At 42.9% G+C, this 14136-nt stretch overlaps 1 protein-coding gene across 1 annotated transcript in view; it reads right to left on the bottom strand.

Annotated features, from left to right (window-relative positions):
- The window catches only part of aspm (assembly factor for spindle microtubules), a 28291-nt gene that overhangs the window by 4474 nt on the left and 9681 nt on the right, over nt 1–14136 (bottom strand). Inside the window, exons 15-22 of the mRNA XM_085251655.1 lie at nt 13310–13514; nt 12808–12956; nt 12176–12304; nt 10281–10475; nt 5337–9959; nt 5018–5167; nt 4728–4919; nt 680–872 (exon numbers count right to left, since the gene is read on the bottom strand). Of these exons, the coding sequence (XP_085107781.1) occupies nt 680–872; nt 4728–4919; nt 5018–5167; nt 5337–9959; nt 10281–10475; nt 12176–12304; nt 12808–12956; nt 13310–13514 (5836 nt within the window). The remainder of the gene's footprint in view (nt 1–679; nt 873–4727; nt 4920–5017; nt 5168–5336; nt 9960–10280; nt 10476–12175; nt 12305–12807; nt 12957–13309; nt 13515–14136) is intronic.

The following is a 14136-nucleotide window of genomic DNA, read 5'->3' as shown; positions in this document are numbered from 1 at the left end:
ATGCTGAAGCGTTTTAAAGAGGCAGTTTCTCAGAAGAATTTCTAGTAGATACGTCTATGGTATCAATTTAAATACTCATTCTCGAGTTGTCCATTCACTCATTTATAATGGTCCTCAATGTTAAATTGCACAGAATATCTCATCTAAAGATTATTAGAATGAGGAGAAATATCAGCATGCAAGAGGCACAAGTACAAATCAGTATTGAATATCTGCCATCTTTGGGCCCTCAGGCAACACTGCTTTAAAACCAAGCATGGCTGTGTCATGAAATCATTGCCTGGGCCCAGGAACACTTCCAGAAATCACTGTTACTTCACAGTGAAAAGTAACTATATTACTGGGACCATCTAAATGTTTGGTAGGAACTACATGCATCTTCTGCCTCTCATAATGATATGTGAAATAATTCGTCATTAATTCGTCATGGCTCACGTGTGCTCATTCACTCAGTTGAAAATAATGTCTGATCGTAAGCTGAGTAAACTATAACTTGCATGGCGTTTGTTCAGTGCTGTGGTGGGGTGAGCCAAAGATATTGTCATTAAGCTGTTTAGTGTTACATAAGTTGCCACATCTAAAGCTGTGGGATGACTTGCAGGGAAAATGCTGTTTAAAACTATTTTTCCATTTTTGTACTCAGCATGAGGGGAAACGAGTAGACAACAAAAAGCCTTACCAAGATTTTTCAAGGCCTCCAGAATGTACGAGAAGTGTTTATAACGAAGAAGGTAGTCCAGTGCACATGAAGTTTTATTGCACAGTTTGTCTTCCTCTCGGACACTGGCAGTGACCACACGTAAGCGGTGCCTCAGCTTTACAATCTTGGGATTGTCATTCAATCTGCGGGAGCAGTGTCCTCTCCACAGAGCCTAGAAGGAGAAAGTGGTTAAAATTAAATTAAATTAAAAACAAACAAACAAAACAAAAACTCACATTAGTTTCAAACTGTTGGAAAACTAAATAAGTTAACAATTTTCAGGGCAAAATGTGTATAAAATTATTTGATTTCCATCAATTCATAGCAAACATTTTGCTAGTGTAAACTGTTATTAGAAGTATTAAATATTAACAGCAAAATTAAAGAAATGATCCCAGCAAGGCTGTTACTGCCTTACTTTGTAGGTTGTAACAACATTTTGCTGACTACATTGTCAACAAATATCAAAATGATGAGGATAAAGTAAAGACTGGATAACAAGTTGTTGCTTTTAATTTTGGTAACACTTTAAAACACAGCCTGCAACTAAGGGAGTGATTCCTCCATCATTAAATTGAATTTCAATTTATTTTTCTTTTAATAACAATGTCATTATAGTTACCTACAAAAACTCAGGGGTTGGGAGAAATCAATTTTATTTTTAAAAGATCTGTCATACTCACAAACATGATGAATATTAAGAAAAGATGTAAAAAAAAAAAGATAATAATAATAATAATAATAATAATAATATACAAAGGCACAATTAATCTACTCCATACTATGACATGTCCATAGAACAGTACAGTTTATTTATGATGTAAAATTGGGAAATTGCTTGTCCATAAAATTTCCGTGAAATTGGGCAGTACTTAAAAGTATAAATTGTCTTTTTTCCTATAAAATACCTTAAGTTATAAAATTATTAACGTTACTTATGCATTACATAAATTCTCCTCTGTAATTTGCTATATTATTGTAGTCAAGGGGTTTGTGTGTCCCAAGAATTCCAGGGGCTATGCACTCGGAAGGCCTTTTGCCCCTGGTAGGATCTCCCATGGTAAATTGGTCCTGGGTGAGGAACCAGACAAAGAGCTGTTTAGAAGACCGTTATGTGTACACAATCAAGGGAACAGTTCACCCTGCCTGGGATAAGGTTAGTGGAGCTCTGCCCTGGAGCCAGGTCTGGGGAGGGTACCTGAAGGAGAGCCCCTGGTGGCCTGGAGGCCTGACCGGACGCAATCTGGAGAAGGCAAATGAGCATTTCCTCCTGTAGGCCCACCATCCACAGGAGAGGGTTGGGTGCTATAGGGGTTGGGTGCTATAGGGGTTGGGTGCAGTGTGTGACGGGTGCCAGTCAAGGGAGACCCTGGTGGACCCTGGTGGGCTGATCCCAAGCTACTGAGGCTGGTGAAACGTCAACTTTCTGGTGGAGGAGGAGCATGAGCTGGTGTGTGAGGTTGAAAGGTACCAAAGAGATATAACCGGGTTCACCTCAATACACAGCTTGAGCTCTGGAACCAGCCTCCTGGACAGGGGCTGGACTCTGTCCCAGCTAGAAGTTGCTTTTGGTGACAAGCGGTATCTTGGCATGTCCTTGGCTGGCTGCCTGTATATTGGAGTTTTTTTCCCCCGGTAGACGAGAGGGTTTGATTCCTTGGTGTGTTGCTTGTTAATATGAGCCATTCGGCCCTTATACAACCGTTGCAAGAGCTTGGTCCACATTACTGGCAATAAGTTAGATTCATTCCCAGTGGGTATTGGATTCTTCCAAGGGTGCCCTTTGTCACCAATTCTGTTTATAATTTTTATAGACAGAATTTGTAGGCATAGCAAAGTGGCAGGAGGCTTTCACTTTTGTGGTCCCAGAATCTCTGCTTTTCATTGATTATGTTGTTCTTTTGACTTGATCAGGTCTGTCGCCTCCAGCTGACACTGGCCAAGTATAAAGTGGTGGGAATGAGAATCAGCACCTCCAAGTCTGAGGCCATGGCCCAAGCATCTTGGGCTCTTGTTCATGACTGAGGGGAGCGGGAGACGGACGGGTCCATGGTTGCAGTGATGCTGAACCGATCCGTTGTGCTGAACAGAGAGCTGAGAGTAAAAGTGAAACTCTCGATTTACCAGTCAATCTACGTCCCTACTCTCATCTATGGTCACAAGTAGGGGTGGGCGATAGAAACGATATACGATAGAAACAATATAAATTTGGCCAACGATAGAGATTTTGACTATACCGCTCTACCGCATGTTGATGATGCCTGTTTTGGTTGAAAGCATCGCAGCGGCTACAACCATTATCATCTGCAAATTATGCCAGGCGACAGTCATAGCAAAGAGATGAAGCACTTTTGAAATATGGGGAAAGCCAAAAACTGCGCGTCCTCCACTTCCGTAAATTTGATTCATTTATGTTGAATTCTCTCACAGCTGTTCCTATCCCCATGTTGTTGCAGTATATTAATAACTAACCTATTGTGGATGAAAAGTCTCAGTTGTTCTCCTGACTGACCCGTGTATAGCATCCTGCCATGCGATTGCATTCGTCCCTGACCACCAGAATCCCTCACGTTAACTTTTATCGAGTGGAAAAAAAAGTTGGCGTTCATCCTCCAGCTTCACTGTGCTAATGTTATGCTAACATAGCTGTGTCGCTAGCAATCACGTAGCACAACATTAAACACCAGGTAGTCCAACTTCAGTAACCCTGCAAACGCCACTGCTGTTTAGTTTTCTGTCTTCATTTATGTTGGAAGTGGTAGCAGAGCTGTACGTTTTAATTAGTTTCAAAAATCTCTGTCAGAACATGGTATGAAATGTTTAGGTGGAAACTAGCGAGCTAACTTCCTGTTAACTTCTAACTCCGTTAAATTTAAGAAATTCTGTTTTCATGGAAGCCTGGATGTTAAACTTAATTGTTACACCTGGTAAAGCAGCAACGCTGATGATTTTATTAAAGATGAAAGAATTTAGACCGTTTTTAACGCTCAGTGTTCATTTGACTTTGGGACCTGAAGCAGAAGGAGTTTTGGACCCAGATTACTCCGCGAAGCTCCTCACTATGGCAGCCGTAATGCTCTGACAATCCATCAAGCAGTGCGGCTTACCAAAGTTGTACTAAAACATTTTTTAACAGATTTCTGCACGCCCAAATCGGTTTGAGGTCAGTAAGCACAACCAGAATTCATACATAAGGCACACTCTCGATTTTGGAGAAAATGAAAGGATTTTATGTGTGCCTTATAGTGTGGAAAATACGTTATACAGAAGAAAATAATATATTGCGATATATATCGTTACCGCACGTGCTTCAAATTATATCGCGATATGGATTTTAGGCCATATCACCCAGCCCTAGTCACAAGCTCTGGGTAATGGCCTAAAGAATGAGATCAGGAATACAAGTGTCAGAAATGAGCTTTCTTGGAATGATGGGTGGCCTTTTTACTTAGAAATAATGTTACTGTAGAGCCGCTATACCCTCTACAGTAAAAGGAGCCAGTTGAGGTGCCTTATCCAGGAGGCATTCTTATCCAGGAGGCAGATAAGAATGCCTCCTGGATAAGGTGTTCTAGGTCTGTCCCACCAGGACGAGGCCCCGTGGCAGACTCAGAAGATATTGTAGAGTTTATATCTCTTGCCTGGCCTGAGAACATCTCTGTGTTTCTCAGATGAGCTGGAAGAGGTGGCTGGGGACAGGGGAGTTCTGTGCATCCCTTTCTTTGCTTACCTATGGGTTGTCATATAAAGTGTTACCTATATTTTCTTTGTAAAATTAGGCCATGTTCGCAACAGTCAGATGTTAAAAACAGTCCTCCTCCTGAAATTGTTTCCCAGTTATAATGTCATGGACTGATCATTGTAGAAAGAAAAGATTTAGCAAATCTTTAATGGGCTGTTCTAACTGAGGTGACTGAGGGTTGAATGAACTTTGGACACCTAAATATAGACTGAATTGGAAATCTGCGACTCTCCCCTTTAGAATTACAGGCAACATCTTTACCACACTCAGCACTGACTACGGTACCTGGGCCTTGAGAATACCCTGCTGAACCCTCTTCTGACGCCTGAGGAGGAGGAATTTCCAGACAGCCTGCTGGATGACAGTCGCAGCCTTGTGGCGACGAGCTAGCCAGTGCCTGACTGCTCTCTGAGCTGTAGCCACCTTCAGCTTGTACTCCAGATAGCGTCTTCTCTGTTGCCTCGCTCTCACCAGTCGCTTAAAAAAAAAAAAAAAAAAAAAAAGTCAAGATGCCATTTGTAAAAACTGTTGTACTCTTCAATAGATGTAGCACTGTGGATGTTTTGTGACTCTACCTGTATGGTGATAACAGAATGGATCTGTCTTTTAGCGGACTCCAAAGCCCAGTGAGCTCTGAGTGCTCGTTGGATCTTTATGGCACTGAGATGGTGAAATATGGCCGACGTAAAACGTAGCCTCCTCTCTGCACGAGCGGCCTTTAGTACCTGAAAAACATTGGCTTACATTTAACCAGCAACTTTTTTTCTCCCCTCCACATAACACATTGAGACTGCTTACTACAAATCACATTTCAACACTGTGAGACTCCAAACAAGCTGCAGTTCCTCTTAATTACGGTACTCTGTTTATTTTTGTACTGCAAATGAACTTTACCTGCTGTCTTGCAATCCAGGCTTGCCAGTGTTTCTGAAGTGTGATGGCAGCTTGCCTCACTTGGATGTATTTGCTTCTCTCCTGCCTGCCGAGCTGCACTGCTCGAATCCTCTGCTGAAGTTTCACAGCTGCATCTTTCTTTCTTTGGAAGATACGTCGTTCCACCAAACATTTCCAGTATGACTGGATTACAACAGCAGCATGATTTTGTAGGCTAACATCCCTCCTGACGCGCCAGCCTCTCAGTGCTGCCTGGAGAACTATGGCGGATTGTTTCAACTTCAAAAACTTTGCTCTTTCTTGCCTCTGAAGAACACGAGCCCGATGACGTCTCTGGATGATGATGGCAGATAGACGCATGGCCTGGAATTTGACGACTTCTCTGTGTTTTCTGAAGGCAGACTGGATCACAGTAGCAGCTTGATGCCAACGAGCAACTTCCTGTCTGACCTGCTGCCCTCTGTACGCTGCCTGAAGAACAACAGCAGCTCTGCGCAGTTTTTGACATGTTTGCAACTGTTTCTTTGCTGCTACAGAGGCTCGATATCTTCTCTGAAGAGTCAGGACAGAGGATTTCAGAGTGAGATACTCCCTGTGTTCGCAGTGAGCTCTGTAAGCTCTCTGGATAACACTGGCAGCTTGATGCTGTAGTTTGATCATCTGTCTGGATTTCATTCCACGATATGCAGCCTGTAGAATGATGGCAGCTTTTCTAACCTCTTGATAATGTTTCACCACAAGGTTTCTGGTTCTTTGAGCTCTGAACCTCTGCTGTAAGACACAGGTTGCCCAGCGTTGTCGCCTGAACTCTGATTGAAGTTTATATCTCCTGAAGTTTGCTTGAATGACAGTAGCTGCTCTGTGCATCTTGGCAATGTCAGACCTGACACGATGACCTCTGAAAGCTGCTTGTAGGACCACAGCAGAATGTCTCATTCTTAGGAAGTTTTCCCTTTCTTGCCTCTGAAGAACACGAGCCCGATAACGTCTCTGGATGATGATGGCAGATAGACGCATGGCCTGGAATTTGACGACTTCTCTGTGTTTTCTGAAGGCAGACTGGATCACAGTAGCAGCTTGATGCCAACGAGCAACTTCCTGTCTGACCTGCTGCCCTCTGTACGCTGCCTGAAGAACAACAGCAGCTCTGTGCAGTTTCTGATATGTTTGCAACTGTTTCTTTGCTGCTACAGAGGCTCGATATCTTCTCTGAAGAGTCAGGACAGAGGATTTCAGAGTGAGATACTCCCTGTGTTCGCAGTGAGCTCTGTAAGCTCTCTGGATAACACTGGCAGCTTGATGCTGCAGTTTGATCATCTGTCTGGATTTCATTCCACGATATGCAGCCTGTAGAATGATGGCAGCTTTTCTAACCTCTTGATAATGTTTCACCACAAGGTTTCTGGTTCTTTGAGCTCTGAACCTCTGCTGTAAGACACAGGTTGCCCAGCGTTGTCGCCTGAACTCTGATTGAAGTTTATATCTCCTGAAGTTTGCTTGAATGACAGTAGCTGCTCTGTGCATCTTGGCAATGTCAGACCTGACACGATGACCTCTGAAAGCTGCTTGTAGGACCACAGCAGAATGTCTCATTCTTAGGAAGTTTTCCCTTTCTTGCCTCTGAAGAACACGAGCCCGATAACGTCTCTGGATGATGATGGCAGATAGACGCATGGCCTGGAATTTGACGACTTCTCTGTGTTTTCTGAAGGCAGACTGGATCACAGTAGCAGCTTGATGCCAACGAGCAACTTCCTGTCTGACCTGCTGCCCTCTGTACGCTGCCTGAAGAACAACAGCAGCTCTGCGCAGTTTCTGATATGTTTGCAACTGTTTCTTTGCTGCTACAGAGGCTCGATATCTTCTCTGAAGAGTCAGGACAGAGGATTTCAGAGTGAGATACTCTCTGTGTTCGCAGTGAGCTCTGTAAGCTCTCTGGATAACACTGGCAGCTTGATGCTGCAGTTTGATCATCTGTCTGGATTTCATTCCACGATATGCAGCCTGTAGAATGATGGCAGCTTTTCTAACCTCTTGATAATGTTTCACCACAAGGTTTCTGGTTCTTTGAGCTCTGAACCTCTGCTGTAAGACACAGGTTGCCCAGCGTTGTCGCCTGAACTCTGATTGAAGTTTATATCTCCTGAAGTTTGCTTGAATGACAGTAGCTGCTCTGTGCATCTTGGCAATGTCAGACCTGACACGATGACCTCTGAAAGCTGCTTGTAGGACCACAGCAGAATGTCTCATTCTTAGGAAGTTTTCCCTTTCTTGCCTCTGAAGAACACGAGCCCGATAACGTCTCTGGATGATGATGGCAGATAGACGCATGGCCTGGAATTTGACGACTTCTCTGTGTTTTCTGAAGGCAGACTGGATCACAGTAGCAGCTTGATGCCAACGAGCAACTTCCTGTCTGACCTGCTGCCCTCTGTACGCTGCCTGAAGAACAACAGCAGCTCTGTGCAGTTTCTGATATGTTTGCAACTGTTTCTTTGCTGCTACAGAGGCTCGATATCTTCTCTGAAGAGTCAGGACAGAGGATTTCAGAGTGAGATACTCCCTGTGTTCGCAGTGAGCTCTGTAAGCTCTCTGGATAACACTGGCAGCTTGATGCTGTAGTTTGATCATCTGTCTTAATTTCATTCCACGGAAGGCAGCTTGTAAGACAACAGCTGCATTTTTCTTAACACTCAGGGCATGCACCTCTGCTCTCATCTTTTTGTTAGCTCTGTAGCGTGTTTGCAATACAGTGGCTGCCCAGCAGAGTCTCTTGTAGTTGTTTTTCTGCTGGTACATTCTATACTGAGACTGAATTGTTACAGCTGCCATGTGCTCAATACACAGCCGCTTTCGAACTACATATCCTCTGTAAGCTGCTTGTAGACAAACTACTGCCCTTCTCTTTGAGAGATAGTCCAGCCGTGCTTTTCTTGCCAGGATTACTGCTCTGTACCTCTGCTGACAGGCCAAAACTGCCACTCTGACAGCCAGGAAGTTTTTTCTATCCCGGATGGCCAGAAACTTTCTCTGAATGACTGAAGCAGCTTGGTGCATGTTTGCAATCTTTCTCCTGGCCTTGTGGCCACGGTATGCTGCTTGGATTACTATGACTGCATGTTTCATTGTTCTGTAACTCTGCATCTGTTGATCCATGAGCCGTTTGGCCCTGTACCTTTCCTGAATAATGATGGAGGCACACTTAAGGGCAAGGTAAGCCACACGCATTCTGTGCATCCTGAAGTGAGCTTGGATTGCTCTGGATGCTTTATGTTGCCTCTTCAAGTCCCGCCTTTCTCTAAATCCCCGAAACACAGCTTGTATCTTAACAGTCGCCTGCTTAAGTTTTCTGAATTCATTTAGCTGCACCCTGCACAGCAAAAGAGCTCTGTATCGGCTCTGGATGACAATCGCTGCACTGTGAAGCAGAAGATAACGTTTCCTACATAAAAACATCCTGGCTAAAGCCTGAATGACAGTCGCTGCCTGGTGCTTTTTCTTCAACTCTGCCCTAACTCTCATCCCTCTGAATGCAGCTTGGAGAGTAATGGATGCCGCTTTCTTTTCTAGGTATCCTCTCCTCATCTTCCTTCCAGCCAAATAAGCTCTGTAATGGCTCTGTAGAACCACAGCTGCTGCCCTCTTGGCTCTGTACTCTGCTTGCACTTTGTGCCGACGATAACAAGCCTGTATAAAAGATGCACACTGATGCCACTTTTCTATCCTCTTCCTGTCCACTCTGCCTCTCCAGTTAGCTTGCACAGTGAGCACAGCGGCCCTCAGAGAGTTATATTCATTATTTGTCTTGCGACTCAAAAGTGTTGCTCTGTACTTTTGCTGTATTAGAACTGCAGCTCTTTTCAAGATCAGGTAGCGCCTACGGGCAGCGTGCTTCCTAAAAGCTGCCTGGATCACAGCTGCTGCCCTGTCCTGTTTTTTCAGAGAGTCTCGAGCCACTTTCCCACGATACGCTGCCTGTATGGTAACGGCCGCGCGTTTCATCCTGACAAACTTTTTCCTCTCCGCGTCTCTTGTCATGGAAGCTCTGCACCAGCGCTGGATTACGACTGCAGCACACCTCATTTCCGACACTTCTTTTCTGACAGCGTGCCCTCTGAAGGCACTCTGGATGACAACAGCTGAGTGGTGCTGCAGTTTTAATGTGAGAAAAAGGCGCCTCTGTGCAAGGCCTCTGTACTGAGCCTGAATGAGGAAAGCACTTCCCTTGATCTTTCTGTACCGATTGAGACACTTTTGCATCCTGTACCAGGACTGGATTCTCACAGCAGCGGCAGTTCTTTGGGACATTTTTCTTCCGTACCATTTCTTAAAAGCAGCTTGTATCACTCTGACCGCACAGTTTTCCTTTTGTATTTTCTGAGCTTTCCATCTTCTATAGCCTCTTTGTATTTTTACCACAGCGCTCCTTAGTAAGAGATAATGTGCTCTGTCTCTTTTTGAGATGGCCCATGCTCGTGAGTACTTCTGAATGACTGTCGTCGCCCAGTAGATTTTCCCATAAGCGGAGGCCGCCCTCCTCATTCGCCATTGTGCTTGGACAACAATGGTATGATATCTGAGGCACTGGTAAGCCCTCATAGTTGAAAACATCCTCCACTGAGCCTGCAAGGACAAGATAAGACCCATTTAATTCAAAGAACAAAAACACGTGGTAGCTTCATTATGCTGGATTTATCCTTGATATGACAAAACAGTAAAATTATCCAAAAAAAAGAAGTGTAATCACAGTGTTTACTAGACAGCACATTAATAGATGATCATGAACATCAAAATGTCCTTGAACAAAGTCATTCACAACTAGAAACAAAGTCAGATTAACCATCACCTGAGAAGCTGAATCTAGTTAGATTCAAAAAGCCAAAGCCATATGTGACTTTGTCAAACACCACTTCTAACCCTCAGATATATAACGCACATACACACCTGGATGACGGTTGCTGCTTCATGCTGCATAGCCCGAAGTTGAGCCTGTTTTCTAAGTCGCAGCTTTTTGCGGGCTGCATAACCTCTCCATGAGGTCTGGATGACAACAGCAGCCTGGTTCTGCCTCTTAGCTCTGCACCTCTGAAGAAAATTCCTCACAAATACTTGGATTTTCATGGCAGCCATGTTTCTTTCCTGCATGGAAACAAGAAGCAACATTAAACTAGAGCTGGGCGATATGAGATTTTTTCATATCACGATATGTTTTTTTCATTTCAGGCGATAACGATATCTATCACGATATAAGCCAAATAACTATATTTGTAAGATTTAAATGTGCCGTTGCTCACAAGTAAAATGTGAAATAATCAGCAGCTTGTTTTTATTTAAATATTTATTTCCCATAATAAGTTCGACAGGGTAGATGTACTTAAGGAACATGAGACTTTTTCAGATAAATAAAGGCAAATATTACAAACTACACAAAAGGCAGCCGCTAAAGCGTTTAAGTTTCAAAATAGAACAAATGAAACAGACTAAATTGTCAATTCCACTTAGAAACAAAATATTAATTCTAAAAATAAATCTTAGTTTGTTTTACAGAAGAACAGACAAAACTGACTAACTTTTGTCAATATCAAATAAACTGAGAACTAAAAGGAAATTCTCAATCTCTCCTTGTTGTATAGCTTAGCTTTTCAAACAGTTTTAACAGTTACTTTAGTCTGACAAAAGCCGAATGACGAATTAGCGCTTCCAGTCAGAGACTGAGGCTACGTCCACACGTACACGGGTATTTTTGAAAACGGAGATTTTCCGTTTTCGTTTTAAAAAATAATCCCGTCCACACATAAAGGCAGAAATGAAGGAAAACGCTGCTATGAACATGCCAAAGCAGCAGGTGGAGCGAGATTCCTAACCGTGCAGAAATGTTGGCCAATCAGAAGTCTAGAAGCCTCGGTGGGAAAACGTAAACAAAGCTGGGGCATAGAAGCAGAACAGAGTCGTATGTGTGGAGGGACAGTAACTGTGTGTATATGTAAGCATTTAAACACTGCAGAGAGTAGAATTAACAGTAACAGTATTGTAGAAATTCATTTCACCGAAACAATAACGTGGCGCACAGTGTGACGCATGCACCAGTTTATTGTATTTCCAGACTTGCTTTCGGCACAATTTACAGTGCACGCTACTCTGTTTTTTGTCAGACTTGAAATAGCCGAAATACCTTCACACTACGGAACTTCTATGGCTCTTCCGTTCGACAATCTCTCCGGCATTGGAACCATCATCTGTTTTCTCTTCGGTCACGCTCGGTTGATTTTTCTAGTCGGCACACTCATTTCCTCCATTATGCGCTGGCTGCTTCCCAAACAAACACACGTGCGGCTTGGCACTTGTGCTGTACGTTACAAGTCACGCGACGTGACGCTGCGGCTGTCATTGGTTCGGCTCTGCGCTACTTAATTTGGATTGGCTGACCTTTTTTTTTTTTTTTTTTTTTTTTTTTTTTAAGAGGACAAGAGCGGCGAAGTCTATCGCGATAGTTTAATTTCTCTATCGAGTAAAAGTTATATCGCGATACATATCGTTATATCGCCCAGCTCTACATTAAACACATTATAACCTTCTCTACAGAGGTTACTTTTTTGGTAGCATTTTGTAAGCGTATCAGTCTGCAAACATGATGGGTGTAGAGTTAACGATCCTTTAACGTGTGACTTACATCCACCAACGTCTTCAAGGTTCATTTATTGACAAGTACACCTCAAACACCCATAGTTACCCATGACCAATATTAGGCCAGTATCAGACATAAAGGGCTAAAGGGTCTCATTAACACTTGACTTAACTGTGAGTTTAATTTAAATGATAAATAAGTAAAAACCACAAACCTTGTAGAGTTCTAAATCTTTCTTGAGCTTGTATTTCCTCCAGGCTCCCTGTATGACCCGTGCAGCTCTGGTTTCGTCCCGTAGGTCCAACAGGCGAGCGCACAGGAAGGACAAGTACGACATCACCACCTGCAAGTCAGTTTACGTGGATGAAGACAGTGCTGCATTCTCTCTCACATTTTGGTACATTAAATATCTTTACAATTGAGGCGTTAAAAGCCTTATTTTACCAAATCCTGAGATTTTAAAGACAAATGATTGCAAGAGAGTTTGTCCTCATGAGGGCGGAAATTTAGTCAGGTTACATGGGTGAGGCAGCCACAAAGTCAGCCAACTCCTGTAAAGTGAGCTTAATTCATTTAAAAGCCAACATCTGTCACAGAGCTACTGAATCAGAAAGCTACATTTGTATTATTGTTTTTACACATGATCATTTATACATCTGTAGCACAAGACTGCAGGCAGGGAATTAGCGGGGGAATAAGCTTAGTGTAGTGTTGGGAATGTGTTTCTCTTTGTTAAGTACATATAAAACACACTGAATGTGGATTAATAATCAGTTGTTATGAATTTCACCAAAAACAATGTTCTGTGTTCCTGCAAGCTATGACACACCTCCCACCTGGTCTCACCTTCTCATTGGGGATAGTGTTGGACATGTCGGCCGGGTTGATCATAGCGGGCACACCGCCCAGAAAAGACACCGCACTGTTGACCAGTTTGAAGTTGCTTTTCTCGTTCTTCAGTAGCTCTTTAAACTCCAGCGATGGAGAATCAGGTCCTGTTGGCGAATAAATAGATACTGTCAGTAACAACTCTCTTTTGTATTGTGTATGTATTTTGATGTTATGACATCACGAAGCTGAGGTAACCGTGACTTAAAAAAAATTTAAAAATTAAGATGTAATGTAATAAACATACTGTGTTATTTATTTGTTACATTTCTTTTTTTTTTCCTTCTTCTTTTTTTTTTTTTTTAAATAATTCAGAGTTCCTTTCATATTCACCGTTTTCATGTTCTGACAGACTACAAATGTCTGAGGTACAAACATCCAAGTGAACTTTTTTTTTTCCTCTTTAAATCCCCCCCGGCACAGATGGTTGCACTAAGGTTGCAGCACACAGCTGACATACCGTTTGGGCCTGTGGGCAGGGACTCAAAGGAGCTGTCGGAGTCGCTGGCTGAGCAGCTGAGCTCCAGTCGGCCTCTTGGTGAGCACTCGACAGTCTGAGTGGTGCGGTGACTGACAGACGCTTCTGGCAGGAGACCCGGGTGGTAGTGGTGGATAAGGTAGCACAGGACGCGGCCATCCGAGAACGTCACGGTGAAGTTCTCCACCTGCACACACACAGGCAGAGAGAGACTTTATTTATCGTTTCCAACTAGAGTTTTCTGAAAATTTCTCTCTCTATATCTATATATTACAATGTCAAGGTTGCGTTTTGTGGCAAATATGATAATTCCAAAGGTCAGCAAAAACCAACAAACCTGTCATTTTGCATCACACAAATATCATTTATATTTACAGTGTTGTTTCGTTTTGTTCTTCTGAAAGCCCTGAGATGCCACCGAAAAGCATATTTAGGGTTTAAGCTATAAAAAAAAAGAAAAAAAAAAAAAATAGACATTGAAAGACGTTTTTCAACCACATCCAAAATTTGCGGGTTTTGGGTGCTCTAGCAATGTAGCCCACCACGAATTCCATGGTTCAGCTAAATGTATCCTTGTTTGGATAACTTGCCTACAACGCACATTGAAATGGGTAAACGCCTACACTGCCTGGGTGAAAATATATCTTTGTAACATTGTATAAAGTAAGTCACGTGAATGCACAAGGTTATCTTCCATGTTCTTAAAATCTGTGTCTAAATCATGATGCGGTCTTTGCAAAGGAGTTAGAATACATGCATTGCAAATAAACTGAGATTTAGTAGCCTAAAGTAGATTATTAATTTATTTA

Source organism: Mchenga conophoros, linkage group LG17 (assembly GCF_057382185.1).
Source record: "Mchenga conophoros isolate Kocher_MC1m ecotype Shallow Benthic linkage group LG17, M_conophoros_male_GT1.1, whole genome shotgun sequence".
NCBI classification, from domain to species: domain Eukaryota; kingdom Metazoa; phylum Chordata; class Actinopteri; order Cichliformes; family Cichlidae; genus Mchenga; species Mchenga conophoros.
The sequence above is the reverse complement of the archived record's forward strand: the minus strand, read 5'-3'. Positions and strand labels throughout refer to the sequence as shown.